Raw genomic sequence first — 22,560 nt, forward strand, 5'->3', positions numbered from 1 at the left:
AACAAAGCCTGTTCAAATAGTCTTAATATCAAAGTCCTCATCCAGTCAGCATCCTCCGCAGTGTATTTCAAGGTGTAACCAATAAAATAGATTATCAGTTTATCAATATAATTTGGTCTACTGCATGTGTGTAAATAAGCATGCACTGAATGTTAAATATTTGACTTCAGAGAAACTCAGACAGTTTTGTTAAACAATATGCAACAGAGACAAAGCGCAATCTCTCCCAAACCAGGGGATAAAAACAGTTCAATGCTCTCTGTTGATGTTTTATTGCATGAAGAAATCTGCATGCTGGGATGCATATAAAACAGGACTCTGTCAGGATTTTAAATCATGTCTGTGTGTTTTCAGGTGGTTCAACCAACAGCAATGTATCATAGTATATCACATCGCTAGCTCATAGCATAATTGCCTAAGTCATATTTTAAGGTTTCATAAACCAACCAGATCTGTGAACACGTTTCTTAAAAAAGAAAAGACACAACAAGGACTACATAACAAATAAAAGTGACACTGGCGAATCTTACAGAAAATATGCCATGACTCTCAGGAGCTGTGTGCATTTTCACAATGTCTATTGATTGAGGTTGTCATAGTACTGGTGGGCCATTTGTGGTAGTACTGGCTTCATTGCCCGCACCTCATCGAATTCTCTGACAGTAATTGGTACTTTATTGAATTTACTGAATTTCCCCACAGGATGAATAAAGTATTTCTGATTCTGCCATCTTGTATTTAACGCCAAAAATGCCTAAGTCAAATAGATGACTTAGGAAGAGAGTAATTATAATGAGTGCAACAAGCACTCTGATTGGCTGAGGATATATCCACTAAGGCATTGTGAATCCACAGCGTTAGAGTAGAGTCAGGCAGATATCACAATTGGGCCAAAATATGACTTAGGCAATTATGCTGAGGCTCACGATATGCTTGTACCAATGTTTTATCTGTGAGATCAAAATCTATTTTCAATGCCACCTTAGAAATAGTAGGGCTTTCTGGCTGAAAATGATCACTTACTGCCTTCAACCCTTTGACAAATGCAGAGAAGTGAAATGTATGTCTTGCTCTAAGAAGTAGACGAGTAAATGTTTATAATTGGTGGTGTAAAAAACATGTACCTCAAATTTGTAATTCAGCAGGCAATGGTACCTTAGTAAATGTTGTCCTATTTATTCCCCTCACTGGATTGGTGTGGATTGAGGTCACTGATCAAACATGCTTCCACTCAAGTGTGGCTTGAAAGGGGAATGTGTTGTATGTCAGCCTCATTAGAGTTTGCCCGGGTCTGTTCAATAGCACAATACTAAAGTATATAAATATAGAATTGAAGTCAAGTACAACATTCAAACTCATTATTTGATTTCCACACTGAGCTAATCTTTCTCTGATAAAACAGTGTAATATATACAAAGTTAATTTGCAAAAACAGATAGCCTAACTCCGTTTTTATACATTTTCAAAAAACATATTTCTTTTTGAAATATAGATTTGATATAGATTCCTAATAAAGTTGCATTTTCAAGACATGAAAATGATTAGTAAAGTCATTTTGACTTTGTCAAAGCCACCCAACCTCAGTTGATTGATCATACCAAAAGCTAGTATTGGAAAAAATATGTTTTTGAAACATTTTGTCTGTGGTTTACACCCCGAAGCACAAGGGGGCAATAATGTGTGTAGCTCAAGCAGGTTCCAAAAATTCACGAAGAAGAAGTAGAACGGGAAAAGAAACCGTAGAAGAAGATTTCTGGTCATGCGAAAATCCCAACAGTCATAATGGTGAATGTATTTTTGTTCTATGTGTTATAATCTATATTTGTATTTAATACTATAGTCGGAGGGATTAGAAATGTCCTCTAGCTTACATGCTTTATTAAAGTAACTGAACGTTGACCGCCAGCCTGTGAAAGCTGCTAAACTGTAGTGTTAGCATCGTTATCATGTAGCCTGTCAACATCATCTCTAGAGTTAATAATCCGACATTAGCTTCATAGTATGAGTAATCTGGTGTCAGGTTTGACTGTAGGGTGGTCTAAGTTACATTTTATATCATAAATATTCAAAGTCCGATATAATTAGTTCAATCTGTTAATCTTATGATGTGTTTAATGTCAGGGAACCCAAGTGAAAGATGTCCTCATAAAGCCTGACGCTCCCTGCGCTCTGCTGCTGGACAAACATGCAGACTACATCGCTGCATACGGATCTAAGAAGGATGACTATGTGAGTAAACACAAACTGTGGGTGCTGTTTTATACCCTGGATACTCCTATCCCTTGAATTTGTTTACAGTATCGTTGCTTTCATTGTTGAACATAAGTAAGGGTTGAAAAGTTTTGTATTAAATCATATTTACAAAATGTATCCTTCCGATTATGTGGTGTCAGTTTCAACATGGCATATCTCCAGTGCACAAAGCTGAGTCCTCAGGTCAAATGGTTTTCTATGAATGCTAAGGACACTGAGTGGCCAGCACAAAGCATTGATCTGATCCTATGCAACATATTTATGAAGAACAGTACAGAAAATCCTGATGCAGACAAGCATGACTTCACTAGTGTCACTCTAGCTGCATGGGTGCAAATCCCTGGAGCTGATGCAAAAACAGAGTCTACTCATTCACACTTTCTTTTACTTTGTCTTTGTCTTGCTGTTCTTGAAATGCCCTACACTTACATGATGTGGGTATGTATTTGGTTTTGCAAAAGACATTGCAGAATAAGGACTGATGGGATTTTTCACTTTGTGCCTGAATGAAATGCAGTCCCTATTTTGCACTTTTATTTTCCAGTTGTAATGAGGACATAATGATAAAAACATCCAATTAAGTATGTTCTCTAATTGATACACTTGACTAAAGTTATTTTTTAGGCACAGAAAGCACAAAGAAATCAACTTTTCCCATGGTTTGACTAGTATTGTTTCAGTTCTATAGATGTAAACATTTAAATGTTCCTTTTTTTGAAAGCAAATCTAAGAAGGATGATGTCTTTACTGCAATGCTTGAACAGAGCCACTTGAAATATTTGTTGCACATAGTATAGTAGCTCTCACTTGTTCTGTTCTTTGCATCTTAACTCTTCTGGGATTTTTCCTTTTTTGTGCCTAGTCGACCAACTTCATCTTTTATATGAATGAAACCTGCAGGAAAACATATTGGGCTGTAAAGTGAGCTAACCCTGCTCTCCTCTCATAAACGTGCTGTCTGTGTTTGTCCAGGAGTACACGCTGTCTGAGTACCTGAGGATGAGCGGCATCTACTGGGGGCTGACGGTGATGGACCTGATGGCGCAGCTTCCTCGGATGAACCGGCAGGAGATCATAGATTTTATCAAAGCGTGTCAACACGAGTGTGGAGGCGTCAGCGCCAGCATCGGACACGACCCCCACCTCCTCTATACTCTCAGTGCTGTTCAGGTGACTCCTTATACAGTCAATGAGACAGCTGACATACTGACAGCACTGTTTTTTTCTCTTTAGTTTACCTTCTGTGAAAGGTTGGAAAGCCTTTACCATGTTAAGATGTTAAAAAATAACCAGTGTGTGTAGCTTGTGAGTTAGTTTGGTAACTCTTCAGCTCAAACATTTAGTCTTGTCTGAGTTTTTGTGTCTATTTTTGGTTTAAAAGCTGTATTCTTTGAAATATTCTCCTCAGATCCTGTGCTTGTATGACAGCGTGGATGCGCTTGATATTGACAAAGTGGTGGAATACATCAAAGGGTTGCAGCAGGAAGATGGCTCCTTCGCAGGGGATAAATGGGGTGAGCAGAATCTGCTCTGATTTCTGTTGATGGCTTCAGTTGTTTGCAAAAGAAGCCTTGTGAGATTTTAAGCTTTATTTTTTAATTGTTTCTGCAAAATATTTTAAACACAGCGACACCTGGTGACACGCTAATGACAAAGACAATTCCAATTTAGGGAATACTTAGACCAAGAAAATTGTAACACCCGTTATGGATGTGATGTCATCATGACAAGAGCGTTGTTTGTCTTCACAGGAGAGATAGATACAAGGTTTTCCTTCTGTGCTGTTGCTACACTGGCGTTACTAGTACGTACATCATGTTTGTTTTTTATTCAGCACCGTAACTTCCTGGTATCTGAAAATGACTCTCTGTCTTCTCCTCCTTTAAAGGGCAAGATGGACACAATAAATGTTGACAAGGCTGTAGAGTTTGTCTTGTCCTGTATGAACTTCGATGGAGGTTTTGGCTGCAGACCTGGTTCAGAGTCTCATGCTGGTCAGGTGAGTCCACTCACTGCACTTCCATAATGACACTCGTGACACCCGCCCTTCTCTTTTTATGGGTCTGCAACACGAAGCATGAGAGGTAAACACACAGCGGGGGCTTCACAGACACACGCTCAGACACGCCCGCACACACACACAGCTCAGAGTGATCCCATCTCATTACTGTGACCCCTCTGTTCCTACCTGTGATGTCGGCACAGTGTCTCTGAGACATTCACACTGAAGGTGAGATGCTACAGGGGCGTAAATATCGCACCTTTGACTGGGAGTATGAAAATGGCTAATGAGGAACTTTGACTTGTTTCATCTCTTTCAAACTATAGCAGAAGAAAAGTTCAAGCTTAAAAAAAAAGTAAGATGAACAAAGTTCCGGTTTGAAGTTTCTGCTTCCACATCAAAGCTATCAGACAGTTCAAATCCAGCCTTCAAAGATGTGAGGCTGCGATCTGGTCTCATGGGAGTGAGTCTGACTCACCACTGAGAGGCTGTCCACACTCACTGGATGAAATGTTTTCATTCTGGGAGTGGGCAGCTATCACATTTACACTTCTCTTGAGCAGCATCATGCCTTAAACACCCCATTCAAATAAAAGATTCTCCCTCCTCTCTTCTTTCTGTCAGATTTACTGCTGCACTGGCTTCCTGTCACTCACCGGTCAGCTGCACCAGGTGAACGCTGACCTGCTGGGCTGGTGGCTCTGCGAGAGACAGCTACCGTCCGGAGGCCTCAATGGACGACCAGAGAAGGTTTGTGCTTTTACAGAAATCAATGCTACACTGTTAAGGTTTCACTTTTAACAAATCAGGACACAGTTATTCCTTATTTTTGTTACTTGAAGTTTGAACTGCAGGAAATCTACTTTAAAAGTAATACAGACTGTGATGAGTGTGCATCAGCTAGTTGCTAACTGTGTCCATCTGCTGTTTGCTGCTGGGCAGGTAATGTAACATAAAATGGTTTTGTGGAGCTGTTAAGCTGAAGATAGTGTCCTGCTGGGGTTGAAAATGGCTGACTGGGTGCTGTGAGAGAGAATGTAAACAATAATGTTTGGACAGATGGATAAAAAGTCTTTTTAAAGTTTTTTGGAGCTCCATAAAGACAAATAAAACTTCAGCATAAACACAACCAACTCCTTACACGTTGTTTTCAATCTGTCAATCAATACATTATAAACTATCCATTATATCTGCTGAATGTCCCTCTGTGTTCACACTTCAAAAGGGAATGTTTCACATGTGACTCAAATAGTAGCTGTATTATGCAGAATACATAAAAAAGTAAAGGATCTTTTTCCACTTATGGCTACATTTTGCTGTTTGGATCCTAAAATTGACAACAACAAATGACCAACTACTATATCAGAATCCTTAAGTTCATAACAACACTTGACCGAGCTCTGGTTGTCTCTGTCTCATTCAGCTTCCTGACGTTTGCTACTCATGGTGGGTTTTGGCGTCGCTGAAAATCATAGGCAGGATCCATTGGATCGACAAAGCCAAACTTCGGTCCTTTATTCTGGCCTGTCAGGACGAGGAGACGGGAGGTTTCGCTGACAGACCTGGAGACATGGTGAGCTGTCAAACACATCACAACATGCTGCTTCTGGGCTTATAAATCCATAAGCCAATTTATTTCTATATTTATCTGCTAAAATGTGCAATCTGGCTTCGACAAATGTATTCAAATATGTCTTTAAATAGTACTTTTATACTTCTTTGTACAGAAAGTATTTCTTATATTTAGGTTTCTATATTTATTGTCCCTACTGTCTTGTTATTAAGTACCAGTGTACCAATCACCACGTCAAATTCCTTGTGTGTGTGAGCTCACTTGGCACAAAGCTTTCTTGATCTAGATCTTGATAAAAGATTGAGAGAAAACATGAGCCATTATGACTTCATTTCAAGTTGCCCCCCCCCCCCCCCCCCCCCCCCCTCTCTCTCTCTGCAGGTGGATCCTTTCCACACTCTGTTCGGTGTGGCCGGTCTCTCCCTCCTCGGAGATGAACAGATAAAGCCGGTGAATCCTGTTCTGTGCATGCCTGAAGACGTCCTGCAGAGAATCAACCTGCAGCCGGACCTCCTCAGCTAGCCCTGTTGCACTCATCAAATCATCATATAGACACTCACACACACACATACACACACACTGCTGCCCCACACACCCACACCTCCATGACTGGATGTTGGGAGCAGAGAGAGGACCACCACACGTGTTAGACCCATTTCTCTGTGCTCACTACTGAAAAATAGAGTCATGCAGTGATTCCTCTGAGCCTTCCTGTCTTTAAACCGTCAGCCTCTCTTCACATTATCAAGTAGCTTTTGTTGGTTTTACTACAAGAGAACAGATTGACAAAGAAGAGATGTTCGGAGGTGTAAACATCATTACTGAAGCACTGAAAACATTAAAGGTGAACAGGTATGAAGCTGCTGTGGAAACTGGTTCATTAGTTTTCTTGCTCTCAGTGATCACTATTTTAGTTCTTAAATTTTCCCAGGAAGTTATTACTGTGATAAATTATAATCCTGAGACCGAGGCGCTCACTTGAGAGGCTTTTTCATTAGGGCTACCTTAATGAAACAGAGAGGAAGAATGCTCATCTGGACAGCGTTTATATTTCATTCGGCTCGAAGACGGCACCACTCTTTATCTTTCTGTCACTTCTGTTTTTCAAAAGTAAGAGCACGTGAAGAGAAAACAATCCTTGTACTCTTTATACTCGAACAATCTTATAAGTGCTGTTCTAGAAGCAGGGCTGTGTCCAGACTATTTGACTGGGGTGACCCAACGAGGGTCACTGATTTATGCAGGGGTGGAAAGAAGAATGTGTGCACCCCACACATGAATGAATATCAATGAATATCTTATTTACCCTTTCTGTCTCCACTAATCAGATCTAACTTTACCACTAACTTAAAGTATCATACAGATGTTCTCTATTTTTTAGAAATCTGAGCAAGATGTTTGTCAAAAGTCACAATCCCAAGTTCTCAAAAAGCTGTTTATCTTTTTTGTTGGATGGACTGATTCCTCTCTTACACTCTAAACTAAGCTACCACATTTGAATGCTAACACAGCTACTAGCAGCTGGTTGAAATTCAGCTCATATAGCTGATTGTAAGCATAAGTCCTGCCTCTGACAAGGAATATAACCAAACATGTTTTCACATTTTCGAGCATTACTTGGGGTGGCTAATCGTGTTACAATGTTGGCCCACGGCACCCCTCTGGGCACACCCCTGTGTTAAAGGCCTTACAACTGGAAATGCTACACAACACTTCTTAAAAATAACACTTTTATTGACATCACGCATGAAAAAAGGTTCAATTAAAACCACGTCACTCGGTCCAGTTTCGTGATGCAGCTGTGGGCAGAGAGGATTGATGTAGCTTCTGTTCTGTGTGTAAAATGATGGAACATTTCCAGTCTTATATGTTGATGGTTCTCATGTCTTTTTACATCTACTATTTTTCTCAAGACTCTTTTCTGTCAGAAACAGCTGCTCTTCATGCTCTTACACTCTTGTCTTATTGAATACAGTTTTCATCTGTTGTTAGATAACTGGTCACATTGTTCCTACAGATAGATACATAAACAACATGTTGTAATATCAGTTTTGAACTTCATTGAATGATCACAGATGAATTCATCTGTTAATGTTGTCATTCAAATGAGTGCAATGTCATTATTAGACAAAACCTGGGAATGTGATCATACACTTTAAATTATATTTGAGGTGGTTACAGGGGCGGAGCCAGACCTTTTGGCTGCAGTGGCCAAACTGAGGCGCTGACTATTGTAGAGGTGACCAGGTACACATTAGGGCCCTAGCACAAACCTAGGAGTCTTATTTCTGCTAATCACGTCTACTCTAACTTCTACTATAAAAAAAAAAATCCCCAAATTTATTCTATTCATGTCTAGAATATTTAATTTTAAAATGTAACTCAACAAAGTGGCAGCATTTGAATCTGCTGAACTTGATTCTTTAGTTACTTAAAAAAGAAGATGTTTGCAAATAGCCAATCATAGTTTAGGATTTCAGGGTGATGATGGCCTCCCCCTGGCTCCGCCCCCGGATGGTAACATTCAAACTACAACAAATATTCAACTTGTTCATCTGCACGGTGTTTTCTGTGGGTGCAGCTCCAGAAAGCTGCTTTCTGTTGCACATGTGTATCTTAACTTATTTGTTATTTACGTTAGCAATTAAAAGTTTCCTTTCGAGTATGAGTGAATTGTTTTTGCTCTTAGGGAGTCTATTACAAAGCATCAAATCCATATTATGTGCAGTACACTGACTGATTTGTTATGAGCGTGGTGGTAGCATGATGACAGCTAAATTAAAATCTGACTGTAAAATCACTCAGGAAGATTTAATCAGAGAAGTTAGCTTTTTGAATCATATATCAGACCTCTTGTTCAAACGGTCAAGAAGGTGCACAGACCTGCAAGCATCAGTTTGTTGAGTTTTAAGCAATTCTTTAATCATTATTGAAACATTTTCTAAGCTTAGTTTTGTGTGTTTTCAACAGGCTGAGTTATTTTCATGTATGCACACTCAATTGAAGTCAATGGGATATTATTATCCAAGGCTTCAATATGCAGCTGAATTTTAACGGACTTAATGTACACAAAAGGTAGCAAAAAAGGTATCATCCCTCTAAGTGACTCCAGAGAATCTAGTCTTATTTGTCTGTATGTCTTCTATGAGCAGACACTAGATGGCAGCTTTACCTTTCAAAATGCTTTAATCTTGAGGCGAACTCATAGCCTGTATAGTGCAGGGCAAAGTCCGTACAGCATGTGTTCATTTCTCACCAAAGATACCAGCAAGAAACTACACACATGAGATTGCAAGGGAAAATGCAGCTGCTAGTTTAAATGTTTGACATCATATGAAACCAGTCCAGTAACATTGAAACTGTAACTATTCTCAGCTCTCTTGAATCATGCATGTTACATCCCACGCTACATCCATTCAGATTCATGCAAAGAAGGCCAAGACATAATAACGCTGACTCTCCAGAAATGCCTCCTCTGATAATGTATGAAAAATTAGGTTTCAGAGTTGTGGCAGATTGTAATAATGGAGCTGTGTAAAGATTGATGCACTCTGCCTGAGTAATTAGAGGCAGGTGATTCTCTTCATCCTGTTTCCCTCCATGTAATAACAAGAAGGACCCTCACTGCAGTGTGTGGTCTGATAGGACCATGACACTTCACATGGAAGGATTTCTAACAATGGCTTTCATAAGATGTCAGAGTAATGATTAAGTGATAACAATAACACTGGTATGTGATTATCTCTGTGGGTTAATTAATGAAAGTGAGAGACGTGGTTTGTTTTAATATTTAGAATAGATTCAGGCAGGGGAGTCGGTTCATTGCCATGTAGGTTTTCACATACAAGGCATTTGTCCTTGTGTCTTTGGTGCAAAGAAACAATTAACATAAAAGTAGAAGAAACAAGATACATAAGAAATAAAGAATAAAGATATGCAGAGTGATTGTTGTGAACGAGCTGCAAGGTGATGGTTGAGTGTGAATTAGAGTCTAAACTATATGAACAATATGCATTAAAACAGACACTACTGAAGTCCAGTCTGCATTAATGTTACACAAAAAGTCTGACTTGAGTGAATATGGTGTTTGGATACAATGGGGCTGGATGAGAATCTTTGTTATGTGTCATGTGAGGGGGAAAGGACAAATCATTGATGAGTCTTGTAGCAGAACTGATGGACTGTCTTTGTTTGATTGTTTGTTTGTTTGTTTGTTTGATTGTTCTCCAGAGGGGAGGGCTCCCACCAACGGTCTGGGCGTGGGATGAGAGAGGGTCGCCTTCACGCCTGAAGCTCCTGGAGAGATGGAGCGTGGACGATACGCTGCAGCCTGTCTTAGCAACACTGCTGTTCAGTTTCCACTCCAGGTGCTGAGTAATGGTGGCCCCCAGAAGGTGGGAAGACCCCACAGTGAAGTCTGAGGAGTCACAGAGGGCGATAGAGTGTGTGTGGCTGCATTTATCCTTAAAATCCATGACCCTCTCTGCTGTGTTCAGAACACTGAGCTTTAACCTGTTCTCACTGCACCGGTTCACCATGTGGTCAACCTCCCCATGTGGACTCACTCCCACCAGAGATGAGGTGGAGCTGCTGGTGTGGTGTGGCGGTATGAATACATGGATTTTAAGGCATTTAGGATCTCTTGGTAGTCATTCTGTGACTATTGCTGTAATTTCACCACTTTTCTGGTGTGTTGACTCTGTATGATGTTATTTTGCTTCTTTCAGGAGTCAATAATGTCCCTTTTATGTCTGTTTTGCATCACTCTGGTCATTTTGTGCTTTTTTAAACCCATTTTTTCTGTTTTTGTGGCTGTTTTGACTTTCTTTGTTGCCATTGTTGTAATTTTTGAGTATCTCTTCCGTCTTTTTGCCATTTTCTTATTATTTTACATCACCCTGTAGATGTTTTGCATGTCTTTGTTGTTTATTTGTGTCACTGTAATTGTTCAACATGTCAGTTTGGGCCTCTTTTAATATTTGCTCTTTCTATGTTGTTCTTTGAAGACCATTCTGCTTATTTTTCATCTCTTTGAGGTCATATTTCAACGTCTTACTGTACTCAGGAGGTATGTTTTGTCAGTCTTTGTTGCCATTTTGCATCACTGTTGTCATCATGCACCTCTACTGTGTTATTTTCACTCTAGTTGTTATACATCACTCTCTTTTTTTGTCTTTCTATGTCTCTGTTTGTGCATGTCTCAGTGGTCTTATGCACGTCTTTATGGTAGTTCTGCGTCTCTTTGGGGCTGTTTGTGTCTCCGTTACCATTTGGCATCCCTTTCGTTGTCATTCTGTGTCTCATGATGGCCACTTTGCATCTCTTCGTTTGTTTTTTGGATCTCTTTGTGGCATGTTTGCATCTCTTGGTGGTTGTTTTTCGTCTCCTTGCAGTCATAAAATTGACTTTCCAACAGGAAATGTCAACATTCACTTCATATAGGGGCTGTAGCTGAGGGGTCCCTGGGCCTTAACCCACAGGCCCCTTCAGTAATCCATCCATGATACCAACAAGCCAACCTCCTTTCACCAAACTGGTTAGTGTAGGCAACAGGGGGCCAATCAGATTCCAGGGAGGGGGTCTGTGCCATCCCTCTGGCTGTGCCCCCGTTCCTCCAACGTGCACTTTTATCATGAGATATTCTCAGTGCAGCGTGGACCTGCAAAATAAATTCACTCCCAGCACTGTGAGTTTACTGCTTATTTGTGTATTTGTTTAGTCGATGTGGGAGCAGTAAGCTGTGGGCCCCTTGTGTCCAGGCAGAGACAAACATGCTGGATTTTCGGCTGCTGAGAAACCCCACAGGCTCTCATTAGCGAGGGAAAGATAGAGGAGAAAACGAAGACAGAAGGTTTCAGAGAGAAATAAAGAAGTTAGAGTGAGAGAACGAGGAAGAGAGTGATGAAAACAGAGAGGGAAAGAGAAGCAGAAAGACAGATGGATGGATCACAGCTTTCAGCTCTCAGTCTTGTTTGTTTGCTGAGAAAGCTGCGGCTCATTTCTCCTCCCTCTCCTCCTCCTGGTCCTGTCACCCTCTTGTTATCTCTCAGCACAAAATACAGAGGATTAGTGCAGGCCGCAGGGGCTTCAGCCAAATGCTGCTGAACCTCGGGCACAGCAGACAATCACTTTATAAATGTTTAATTAAACTGCAGCAGTCTTGTGAGTGAATGTAGAAATGACACAGAGGTTTGGTGGAAAATAGAAACGCTTTCAAAATGTCTACACGAGAGATTTGTGTTAAACTCTTCACCCAGTTTGTGGTTATTATTAGAGACAGAGTGTGACATGTTCTTATTATTAGCCCTAAAACCATTGGTGAATATGATACTCTGCCAAGGACTGAACTGTTTGTTTGTTCTTTTGAGTTTGTTTACACTAAATGTACAATTTATCTTCTGTTAGGGTGAAGTTTTTACCAATCAGTTGGCTGCAGTTTCTCTTGACGCACAATTGAGCTGGCGTGTAAACTTTGGTCCAAGTTCTACTGTCCTCTGACACACCTGTCACTCATTTATGAAAAAAATAAGATACACACAAAAAATCATGTTAAATCCCCCAGCTAAACAAACTCAGTCAGCAAAACAAAATCTATACTGCCCACAACATAAATCTATCACTGAGATCTGCTGTGAGGAAGCACTGCTTCTGTGTGTAAAAGAAAACACTGTCCAATGATAAGTTTACTTAAGACATTTACTGTAAAGTTTACTTTCATGGAAAAGTTCAACATTTTGGGATTACAATCTGTCGCCTCTTCCAATTGAAAGTTAGATTAAAAAACTACCAGACTCTCTTGTGTTACAGGTAAATATGACAATTAAAAATTACGTTAAAAAAAGGCACAGGCGAGTAACCCACTCAAGAAACTATCTTCACTATATGCACTCTTTACTTAATCTGGATAACTGGACCAAAATGAAGAAACTGTTAGAATATCTGCAAAATACTAGACAAGAGTAGAGGGCAGCAATACACTGTTGACATTTCTGGCTCGTCTCACCCAAGAAGAGGAAGAATCCACTACTAAAAAGGCTGAGCTCCACCCAAGACCCTCCCTAGAGGAATTTTGTGATGATACCAAAAAGACTCTTCCTGATTTGTCATTCGTCACTGGGGATTTTTTTGTCCCTTTACAAACTTTCAGGGTCAGATTTGGAGTCTTAAACATAATATTTTGTACATTTTAAATAGAGAAACACAACTTGTCTTCCAGAGTTTTGGGTTCTTGAATGCTGATGGGGGGCTTTAGCCAAAATCTGACTGAGATTAGGCAACCTCCGGCCGCGAGAAATGAAGCCAATACTGAAGTGTTAAAAACTTCAGTTTCTCGAGTGTCCACTTGAGATTGCCTCTGGAAGTACCGGAACCACATACACACCAATTCAAAAAAGCTGATTTTTTTATAGCAGAAATAAACATGTTTACAGCCTGATACAAAAAAAATGAGTCTAGCCTGTACAGCAAATTTCTTGATTGACACACACTGTATGGGGGAGAATTTTTTCATAACGCTGCAATTTGGAAGATATTAAGATCACAAGTTTTCCATTATGAGAGGCACAGCTGACTTGCAGGCAGGAACACTGAAGCTATTAGCGAGGAGGCTCAAAGCCCGCCTCTTTACCTCACACTAGCTCGACAGAAGTTAGGTTGAGTTCAGCATTTCCAATATGGCTCCCACCGACGATTGGGTTCAAACAGCGCTCCTGAAAAAGATGTGTGACTTCACGGATACTACGTCCATTAATCATACAGTCTTTGGATAATACCAAACAGAAATCTCCTTATCTGTTATTTATCACTGGGGATTTTTTTGTCCCTTTCCAAACTTTCAGGGTCAGATTTGGACTCCTAAATACAATATTTCATAAATCTTAATTTTAAATAAAGAAAAACACAACTTTCATGAGCAGTTAATCATGTAATGGTAATACAACGCTATCAGAAGGACAATTTAAAGCCTGAAAATTAGGTAATGAACCCCTCTTTAAAGAACATGAGAACAGAGGTGTTCAACATATTGTCTAAGGTAACTAGTAAAGGACTGGTCCCTAATGCTTCTACTGTTTATTTGGCGTTTCATCCCCTCTGTCTAATCTTTCCTCAGCCAAGAAGGAATTGATAGCGTTTATGCTGGCCAGGAAGTTGATACTGTTCAAATGGAAATCTTCTGTCCCACCTACCCAAACTGGATTAAGGGGGTGCTTTATTTTCTTAAACTGGAATAAATTTGGCTGACCTTGTGTGGTAAACACTTGTTATACATCACTCTCTTGTTTTGTCTTTCTATGTCTCTGTTTGTGCATGTCTCAGTGGTCTTATGCACGTCTTTATGGTAGTTCTGAGTCTCTTTGGGACTGTTTGTGTCTCCGTTACCATTTGGCATCCCTTTTGTTGTCATTCTGTGTCTCATGATGGCCACTTTGCATCTCTTCGTTTGTTTTTTGGATCTCTTTGTGGCATGTTTGCATCTCTTGGTGGTTGTTTTTTGGATCTCTTTGTGGCATGTTTGCATCTCTTGGTGGTTGTTTTTCGTCTCCTTGCAGTCATAAAATTGACTTTCCAACAGGAAATGTCAACATTCACTTCATATAGGGGCTGGAAAACACTTGGTAAACACTTTTGAAAAAACCTGGAATTCTTCTCTACCTTATGTTGACAGCTCAGCTTGTCATAAGTTTGGACTGAGCATTGCCATGGTGTGTTTTAATGATAGACTGTATAAATAATGGACGTAGTATCCGTGACGTCACCCATCTGTTTCTGAAGCGCTCTTTTGAGGCCAATTATCAGCAGCAGCCATATTGCTGTTGTCGAGCGATTGTGATGTAAAGAGGCGGGCCTTGAGCCTCCTCGTCAACAGCTACAATGTTCCCGTCTGTCAATCAAGTCAGCTGTGCCTCTCTTTGGAAGACTCGTAATCTCAATATCTTTGAAATAGAAAAAAATTCAGCCCCGTACAGTGTGTGCCGATCGAGAAATGAGCTATCCAGACTACACTCATTTTTTGTACCAGGCTGTAAACATGTTTATTTCTGCTGTAAAGATCGTCTTTGTTGAATTGGTGTGTATGTGGTTTCCGGTACTTCCGGAGCCAGCCTCAAGCAGATCCTCGATGAACTGAAGTTTTTAACACTTCCCCATTGGACTCGTATTTTTAGACCGGAGGTTGCCGCTTGGTTTTAATATGTTTAAATTGTCTTCTTCATCTGTCTATTTTTATGTATTTACTTCTTGTCTTATATTTGGGACTTTATTTAATCTGGAGGGGGTATTTGTGTGATGGACTCTGATTGGTGGATTCGTATTATTTCATTTCCGGTCTATTTAAACGTTTGGAAAAACTAACATACGATACTCTTAAAGCTCAAGTGTTACACCAAGTGTTCAATTAATCGGTTGAAGACGATAAATTAATTGATTTCATTGTAATCGTGCTAATTGCTGACTTACGACGGCTTTGTTTTTGTTTTTACTAACAAACCGGAAGCTACGATCACTACCTGCCGCCGTTTGCCCTCACTGGAGCTGCTGGAGCGGTGGAGAGATATGTTGCTTCAGATGGACGACTATACAGGTAGGAAGAGATTTCTTTTTTGAGGAAGACATTTTACTATAGTAACGAGATGCATGAATGCTGTAAATGTGTGTCTCTAGCTTGAAGTAAGCCGCTGTTGTCTTACTGATGTGTGTATTTTGGGATAAGTCAGCTACACCAGCTGGCTGGTGATACAACAGCCTCATCTCCCTGCCATGGAGGATGAATCTGATAGATGTTCTAGATATGCTTACAGCTTAAGTGTTTTGTACACCCAGAGATACACGTTGTGCCGATTTATTTAGTAATTTTGCTTGCTTTATTTTTATTTTTTTGTTAGTGTTATGTGATTATGATGGTGTATGTTATTTCCCAGGCACAATCAATGACAGATATCAACTTCTTGTTCATCTAAAGTGGTGGTGATGATTAAAGTGGGAAGCTGGAGCAAAGACCTTCTGTGTGGGATAGACTGCAGCTGATCCTCAAGTTCCAGGTGGAGTTCCTAGAGAAACATTGGCTCCCAGAACATCTCATGTACCAGCTGGAAAGACTTCTTCCTCCCAGGGATGATGTGATGATCGATGATGACATGGAGGTAGAACTCATTGAGGTGGATGAGCAGTCAAAGCTACAGCAGGGAAGCTTATGAGGAGGATGAACTCAACTCAACTTTATTTATATAACACCTTTCATACATATAAACATGCAGGCCAAAGTGCTTCACAGAATAACAGAGAGACAGAAAACAACAGCAATGGTAAAATTATAAAAGGCATGATTATAAACAAAATACTTAAAAATAAAATAAAATGAAAGCAATACAGTAAAATTAATAAAATAAGTAATAGTGGAAAGAAAAGTTAAAAATAGGTAGTGTTGACAAGATCAGATGAATACAAGAAATAAATAGATAATTAATAATCAAATAAGATAAATAAATGTTAAAGCAATGATTATAATGATAATGATTACAATAATTCTCAAAGTAATAATGCAGTCCAGGGCTAAAAATAAATTACTCCAAATTAAAAGCTAGATTAAAAAGGTAAGTGATAAGTTTACTTTTAAAAACACCCAGAGAGCTCGCCATTTTGATGTCCAGAGGCAGAGAGTTCCATAGTTTAGGGGAGAGAGAAAGTCCCAGAGGCGGAGTGCAATGTTGGACAGTAATTCTGTATAAAAAAAGAATGATATATGACAGCTAAAATGTCTTTTAGCAGTAACATTTCATATGACTGCATATTGGAACAGTGAGGCTCCTGGTTTGACTACAGATCTCCCATTAGCTTTTTGTTGCAGTTATCAACAAGTCTAAAAAATGTTTATCCTCCACCATAACAAGATCAATCTGTGCAGACGCTGATATATTTAATACTTTATTGTTGAGTAATCTGACTTAGCTTTTGAGTTTTGTAGTGGTGTAACCAAAGTCAACCAAACAGACTGATAAGTGAAGGCAGATTAATAAAAGTTAGAACAACAAGATTAGAGATAGACCGATATGTTTTTTTCAGGACCGATACAGATTATTAGTAGTCAAGGAGGCCGATAACCGATATTTGGAGCCGATATTCATTTGCAGTAAAAGGGGAAATATTGGTGTCAAAATTTTAAATAATACAAACTCCAGCACTTAACTTCGTTTAAATGCCTTTAAGCATATGCTCATTAAACAGCTTTTCAGATTTGCAACATGTTAAAGGTTGTTTTATATCTTAGACAATAGACATCTAACACAAAGTGCAGGGAGCTCCCAGGCTCAGCAGCATGTCTTATAAAGTTAAATGAAAACTTAAACAAATAAATAGCTCCTACAGTAAATAAAGTTTTCCAAAATTTCAATATAACTGAAATGTTAATCCTTCACTCATCTTTGTTTTATGGGGATATTTCAGTGTTTATGAAGTGGGTTATGAGTTTTAAATCACTAGTAATTGTAGGGGCCACAACGGTTGCTGCTCAGCTCGGCCCCTGTAATGAGAAACTGCAGGAGTAATGGAACACAAGCTAGGCTACAGTTTCTGCTGACGGTGTCATTTTTGCCACGTGATTTAAAGAATTTTGAGCCAAAATAACCCAGTGTTAAATTGATCTCTTATCGGCCGTCAGATTAAAAAAAAAAGGCCAATGCCGATATGTGTCAAAATTATGTCTCTCCTATTAACACGCTGTCAGTAGGAGGCGGTTGAGCATAAACGATGATGTACATTACAGAACTGGTGACCTTTAAGAGGTTCAGTTCAGCAGACAGACTCATAAAATGACTCTAAAGCTACTTAAAGGCAGATTTAAGGAGAAGACTTGATTTAAACCACCAGTTTATTCATCTTAACTTACAATATGGATTTACTGTACTTTAATGTGGCGCTCTAAGATGAACCATTACACACATAAGCATAATGACGCAGTTTGTTAAAGCTCATGTAATAAGAATTCTATTTGTGCTTCTCCTCAGGATCATATTGCCTCGAGATGATCCATCCTGGAGAGCCCTCGTGGAAGCAGAGAGGAACATGGGACTGGAGCTTATCCAATCTCTCTGTAGCTGGAGGCAGTCTGACACGTGAGTACATCCTCTGTACCAAGATGGAGTCTGAAATGCTCCTCTTGTGTGGAAGTGCTGCTTGAGTTACACTTTATTCAGGTCACAGTGAGACTGTAGTCGCTGAAAGAAACTACTAGATAAGTTAAGAGAAACCTCACTGATGTTGAAGGTGTCTGATACAGTGGCTCAGGATTCAGAGTGAAGGATAGAGCAGTCAAGAGATAAATGAAAGTGTACAAACAGTGATGTGAAGATAATGAACAATAGAACGGCTACTACTGATAAGCTGTTTGGTTAGTATGAGGGGGCGAGGATTTCTGGGTTTTTGTGCAGAAAATTGATCAGTCCCAAATAGGGATGTACACAATTAATCGATTCTCGATTAATTGATTGTTGAGAAATTACTCGAAACACGCATTTTTGTTTTCAACTTTCCATCACGTGGAACAAACATCATGTGGTCTCATATTACATTCAGCTATCAGGGAGGTGTTTTAAGTTTTAAGCACGTTTCAAAGTGAATCAGCTGATTAAAGGTATTGAGCACAGCCGAGACGTCAGGTGTCCACGTGCGCTTTTCAAAGAGGATCAATGCGCAACTGCTGCCAACAACAACACGGGCATGAAGGATGATGACTTTAAACAGGAGATTTCCCTGCGCTTTGGTTACAAAGCCAACAGACTGGTGGGACTTGCTAGTATGCTATGTTTGCAGATCAGCAACATCAGAGCCATCTGGGCTTTTCTGCTGCTGGACTGATTATGACCCGGTTGCACTCCCGGCTGACACCTGACCGAATACACGTTTATTTTTCTCAATAAGAACGAGTAGGCAGAAAACTGGACACTGTCAGTCTGATGTTCTTTACTGTTAGTATTATGAGCCTTCACTTTATAAGATATGTCCGCTGAGAATATTTTTATGAGCCTGATCGTTGATAATCAGTGTTAAACATGTACCCGTATTCAATCCCTTCAGTCATATGCATTTTGTTGCCGTAGAAAATATAATTTAGGGGAAAAAAGGTATTTGGCCTTGTTTTTGACATAAGAATAATAATGTTTTTTTATTGATTAATCGATAATTGATCTTTAACATTTCCAAAAACGATCACAGAAATTACTGAAAATGTACATCCCTAGTCCCAATCCACAGTTAATAATTCACACAAGGGAATCCGATGAATTGTTCCTTAAAATAACTTTTTTTTAAAGTCTGCAGATTCATTCACTTTTTAAGCATCTTGTAGCACTGAAGTCTGATTTAGCCTACATGCGTTGGTCTGCGTAGCCCCCGTATCTACGCGGACCTACACATGTAGCTGACGTGCACCTCCTCCAAAATGTAACTACGCATCGTATCGACGCGGACCGCAAGCCCTGTGATTGGTCCGCTTGTCGGCATTGTATTTTCCGCATTTACCGTACTTCCAGGATCCCAGCACATCGGCTGTGTATTTAATCTCCTCCGAAGTCTCCTCTCTATTCTTCCCTGTAATCATGTCTGTATGATAAACAGCAACATGTATCAGCTGTTAACTAACATAATACGCTTAGAATTGTTGTGGAAAAGTAAACAGAGAAGGTAGCGGGGCCGGAAACAGGCGAACAGACTATCAGAGAGACCACACTGCCCTCAAGAGTTTCGGGGGAGTATTGCTGCACGTCACGGACACATGGACCCGGAAGTATGTAGTGCTTCCATCTGTGTGGACCACAGAAGTGTAAACCGGGCTTTATGATGATGTAGCAGTATTTGCAGGCATTCTTGGTCAATGTTGTATTTGCTTTTAGACTGCTGCCTTCGCCTGATGCTCAAATGTCTTCCTCTCTCCTTGAATTTTTTAATTTTAAAAGACATTTTATAAGAAAAAGGAAAATGTGTAGACTTCTAATTTTGGATGTGACTGTTTTTCTATGTGAAAATCAATAAACAAAGTTTAAAAAAAAAAAGACATTTTATTGCTGAAAGGATAGTTGTAACTCTTTAAGCTCAACACCTGCAGACACAAAATGAACAGCATAACACTTAAAACTCAAGAGCAAGACTGTTGCTTTACTTGTACCAATCCTGCTGGAGTATGGAATCATGGCTGCAGCTTGTGGTTCTCACAGAGTGGCCATTAAGAGAGCTGTGTTATGTTTGAGTTAAAATATCAATACTTGGCAGCAGCAGTATCATAAGTGTATCGCACAAGTCAGGAGGACAGTACATTGCTGTATCAATATTTTCCCTCCCCTCTGTTCACTGATGTGTTACTTTCTGACAATGTCAACATTGACAATAAGTTTTCTTGGACAGTCGTGTCATGATGTTAAAACAGGAACAAACAAGACAGTCAGACGTTATTAAAAATATTGATCTCAAATTGTACTCTAACTATTGATGACAAAGCTGGTCCTGATGGTTGTTTGTGTAATGCAGCAGTGAGCAGTCACTACAGGAACACATTGATCTCCAAGAAAGTGAAACATGCACAATGATGTCCTCTTTTCTTACACTTGGAGTTTTCTTGGACAGTCGTGTCATGATGTTAAAACAGGAACAAACAAGACAGTCAGACGTTATTAAAAATATTGATCTCAAATTGTACTCTAACTATTGATGACAAAGCTGGTCCTGATGGTTGTTTGTGTAATGCAGCAGTGAGCAGTCACTACAGGAACACATTGATCTCCAAGAAAGTGAAACATGCACAATGATGTCCTCTTTTCTTACACTTGGAATTTACACAACCATCCCTCCACTAAAAGTCTTTTTGTCTCCACTCTCATCCTCTCCAGTCTGCCGCTCAGACCCTGTCTCAGGACTTGTTTCGAGCTGGGAACCTCGGCCGCTCTCTTTGTGTGTGTGTCTGTCAGCAGTGGAGGACGGTTTCACACACAGCAAGGGCATCATCACTCAGGCGTCTTCTTACTGCGCTCACTGGGCTGAACCCTGGGAACCAGACCGAGGAAGACTGCTCTCATCAAGCAAATGGACCCAGGTATACTGAACGTGAAATCAGAGCTCGGCTTCACTGGAGGCTGTCCAGTGTTTTAGGTAAAAGCTCAGAAAGGAGGAGAGAAGTCTGTGCTGAAATATGTCATCAGTTCACTTTTTTTTCCTTCTTCACAGATGAGAGAAAATGTGTGTAAATGAAATGAACGTGGTGGTGCTTTGTGTGGATCAGTTCACCAAAAGTTCAACCCAGAGTTGCTGCACACTGTTTAAAATCCAATTTAAGACATTTTAAGATCCTTTAAGACTCTTTCTCCAAAGTTTAAAAGCTAGTTTGCTCTTCTGAGTCACCTCATGACCGTTGTTTGCCCCTGCCAGCCATCCATCCAGCCCCTGCATTTTTCATGTAGAAGCCAAATTTCCTTGAACTAGCATTCACCATCTTCATCTCCCCCTCGTCGCCTGTGTGCAGTTTATGAATGTGTTTGAATACGATGCTGTAAATGCTGGAAAAGTCATGTAAACAAGCAAGACCACAAAAAGGAATAAGAAACTAAACAAGCTAACTAGAGTGTAGATATGATCAAGTATTCATTCTCAAAGTGACGTCTAACATTTAAAGACCTCTCACAAGTTAAAATATACTTTTTCAGTCATTTGATGAACTTAGATTTGAAACATCTAAAGAGTTTTAAGATTTCTAAGGATTAGTGAGAACGCTGTCAGCTGTTCACAGTGTACCTATTTAATCAGACTGCAGGCGTTGTAATCAACATGAAGCAGATGTGTGTGATTAAAATTTGAACTCATTTGTCACCACATATTTTGATCAGATAGAAGTGATCCTATACATCTCTGTGAACATTTGTTTGTAGTTTTAATTCTCCAGATATGAGGCTTTTGGCCGCTTAAAACAATATTTAAAAGCAGAGTGAGTTTTATGTGTGACTTTTTCAATCATGGATTTTTTTGTGTGCAAAACTAGCAGGAAGGCCAGTAGCACAGTCGTCTCTGAATACGCATTCGAAGGTTGCCTCCTCTTCTGAATGTCAAGAGTCCTTCCTTGACTCATGCTACTCTCCTCTGAGCTTTATAAAAGTTGGTCTGATTATGTTTCTATAATTCACCTTTTTAGCAGCCTAACTAATGACATTCCCCACCTGAAAGGACTTAACCGATTTTTTAAAGTATGCATTTGAGGCACAAAGGTGTCATGGAAATATTGTGTAAAATGAATTTAATTAAAAAAATACAAAAAACGAAAATAATTAAATATGTATTTGTTAAACTGTGCAGAGGATTGAGTAAAATATGAAAACAATCAAAGAAGATCTGTGTAAATACTTACATTCTCATCACGGGCGTACTTGCTTCCCACTTACTTAAACATTTTATTCATCTGTAAAAAGCTGGAAGCTAAAGCCTTTGCTTTATGACCAAAGATGTACAGGACTTATTTTTGCTCTCTGTTCCCAGAATGCATCTTGAAATAGGAAAAAAGGATTTTTAGGTATGCAGCTCCTGCGGCTTGGAATCTGCTGCAGGAGGATTTGTGTCTGAGGGAGCTGGTCTCTTTAAATCTTTTTAAAAGCACTCTGAAGGCGTTGGAGGGAGATGCGTCAGGTTGAATGAGGATATGTTGACCTCACTCGTACTTGTTATGTGTTACATGTCTGATACTTTGTTGTCATGAGCCGCTGTC

The 22,560-nt window shown here is 39.7% G+C and overlaps 2 protein-coding genes across 2 annotated transcripts in view; both read left to right on the forward strand.

Moving 5' to 3' along the window:
- The first annotated feature begins 1,655 nt into the window (after positions 1-1,655).
- Positions 1,656-8,496, forward strand: rabggtb (Rab geranylgeranyltransferase subunit beta). Its single transcript, XM_034703377.1, has 9 exons — positions 1,656-1,785; positions 2,122-2,229; positions 3,226-3,423; positions 3,662-3,767; positions 4,005-4,057; positions 4,142-4,252; positions 4,880-5,005; positions 5,679-5,828; positions 6,210-8,496. Exons 1-9 carry the CDS (start codon positions 1,783-1,785, stop codon positions 6,348-6,350), a joined length of 996 nt encoding a protein of 331 aa, XP_034559268.1. The 5' UTR covers positions 1,656-1,782; the 3' UTR covers positions 6,351-8,496.
- A 6,665-nt stretch (positions 8,497-15,161) lies between these two features.
- st6galnac3 (ST6 (alpha-N-acetyl-neuraminyl-2,3-beta-galactosyl-1,3)-N-acetylgalactosaminide alpha-2,6-sialyltransferase 3) overlaps positions 15,162-22,560 on the forward strand; it is a 115,655-nt gene continuing 108,256 nt past the window's right edge. Inside the window, 4 exon segments of the mRNA XM_034703648.1 lie at positions 15,162-15,408; positions 15,746-15,967; positions 17,828-17,935; positions 20,702-20,904. Coding sequence (XP_034559539.1) covers positions 17,845-17,935; positions 20,702-20,904 — 294 coding nt within the window. The 5' untranslated portion in view covers positions 15,162-15,408; positions 15,746-15,967; positions 17,828-17,844.

Source organism: Notolabrus celidotus, chromosome 15 (assembly GCF_009762535.1).
Source record: "Notolabrus celidotus isolate fNotCel1 chromosome 15, fNotCel1.pri, whole genome shotgun sequence".
NCBI lineage: Eukaryota > Metazoa > Chordata > Actinopteri > Labriformes > Labridae > Notolabrus > Notolabrus celidotus.

Coding starts and splice junctions, on each gene's coding strand:
- rabggtb (XM_034703377.1), top strand. Junction 3,768..4,004: donor CTTCGCAGGGGATAAATGGG/GTGAGCAGAATC, acceptor TTGTCTTCACAG/GAGAGATAGATACAAGGTTT. Junction 4,058..4,141: donor TTGCTACACTGGCGTTACTA/GTACGTACATCA, acceptor CCTCCTTTAAAG/GGCAAGATGGACACAATAAA.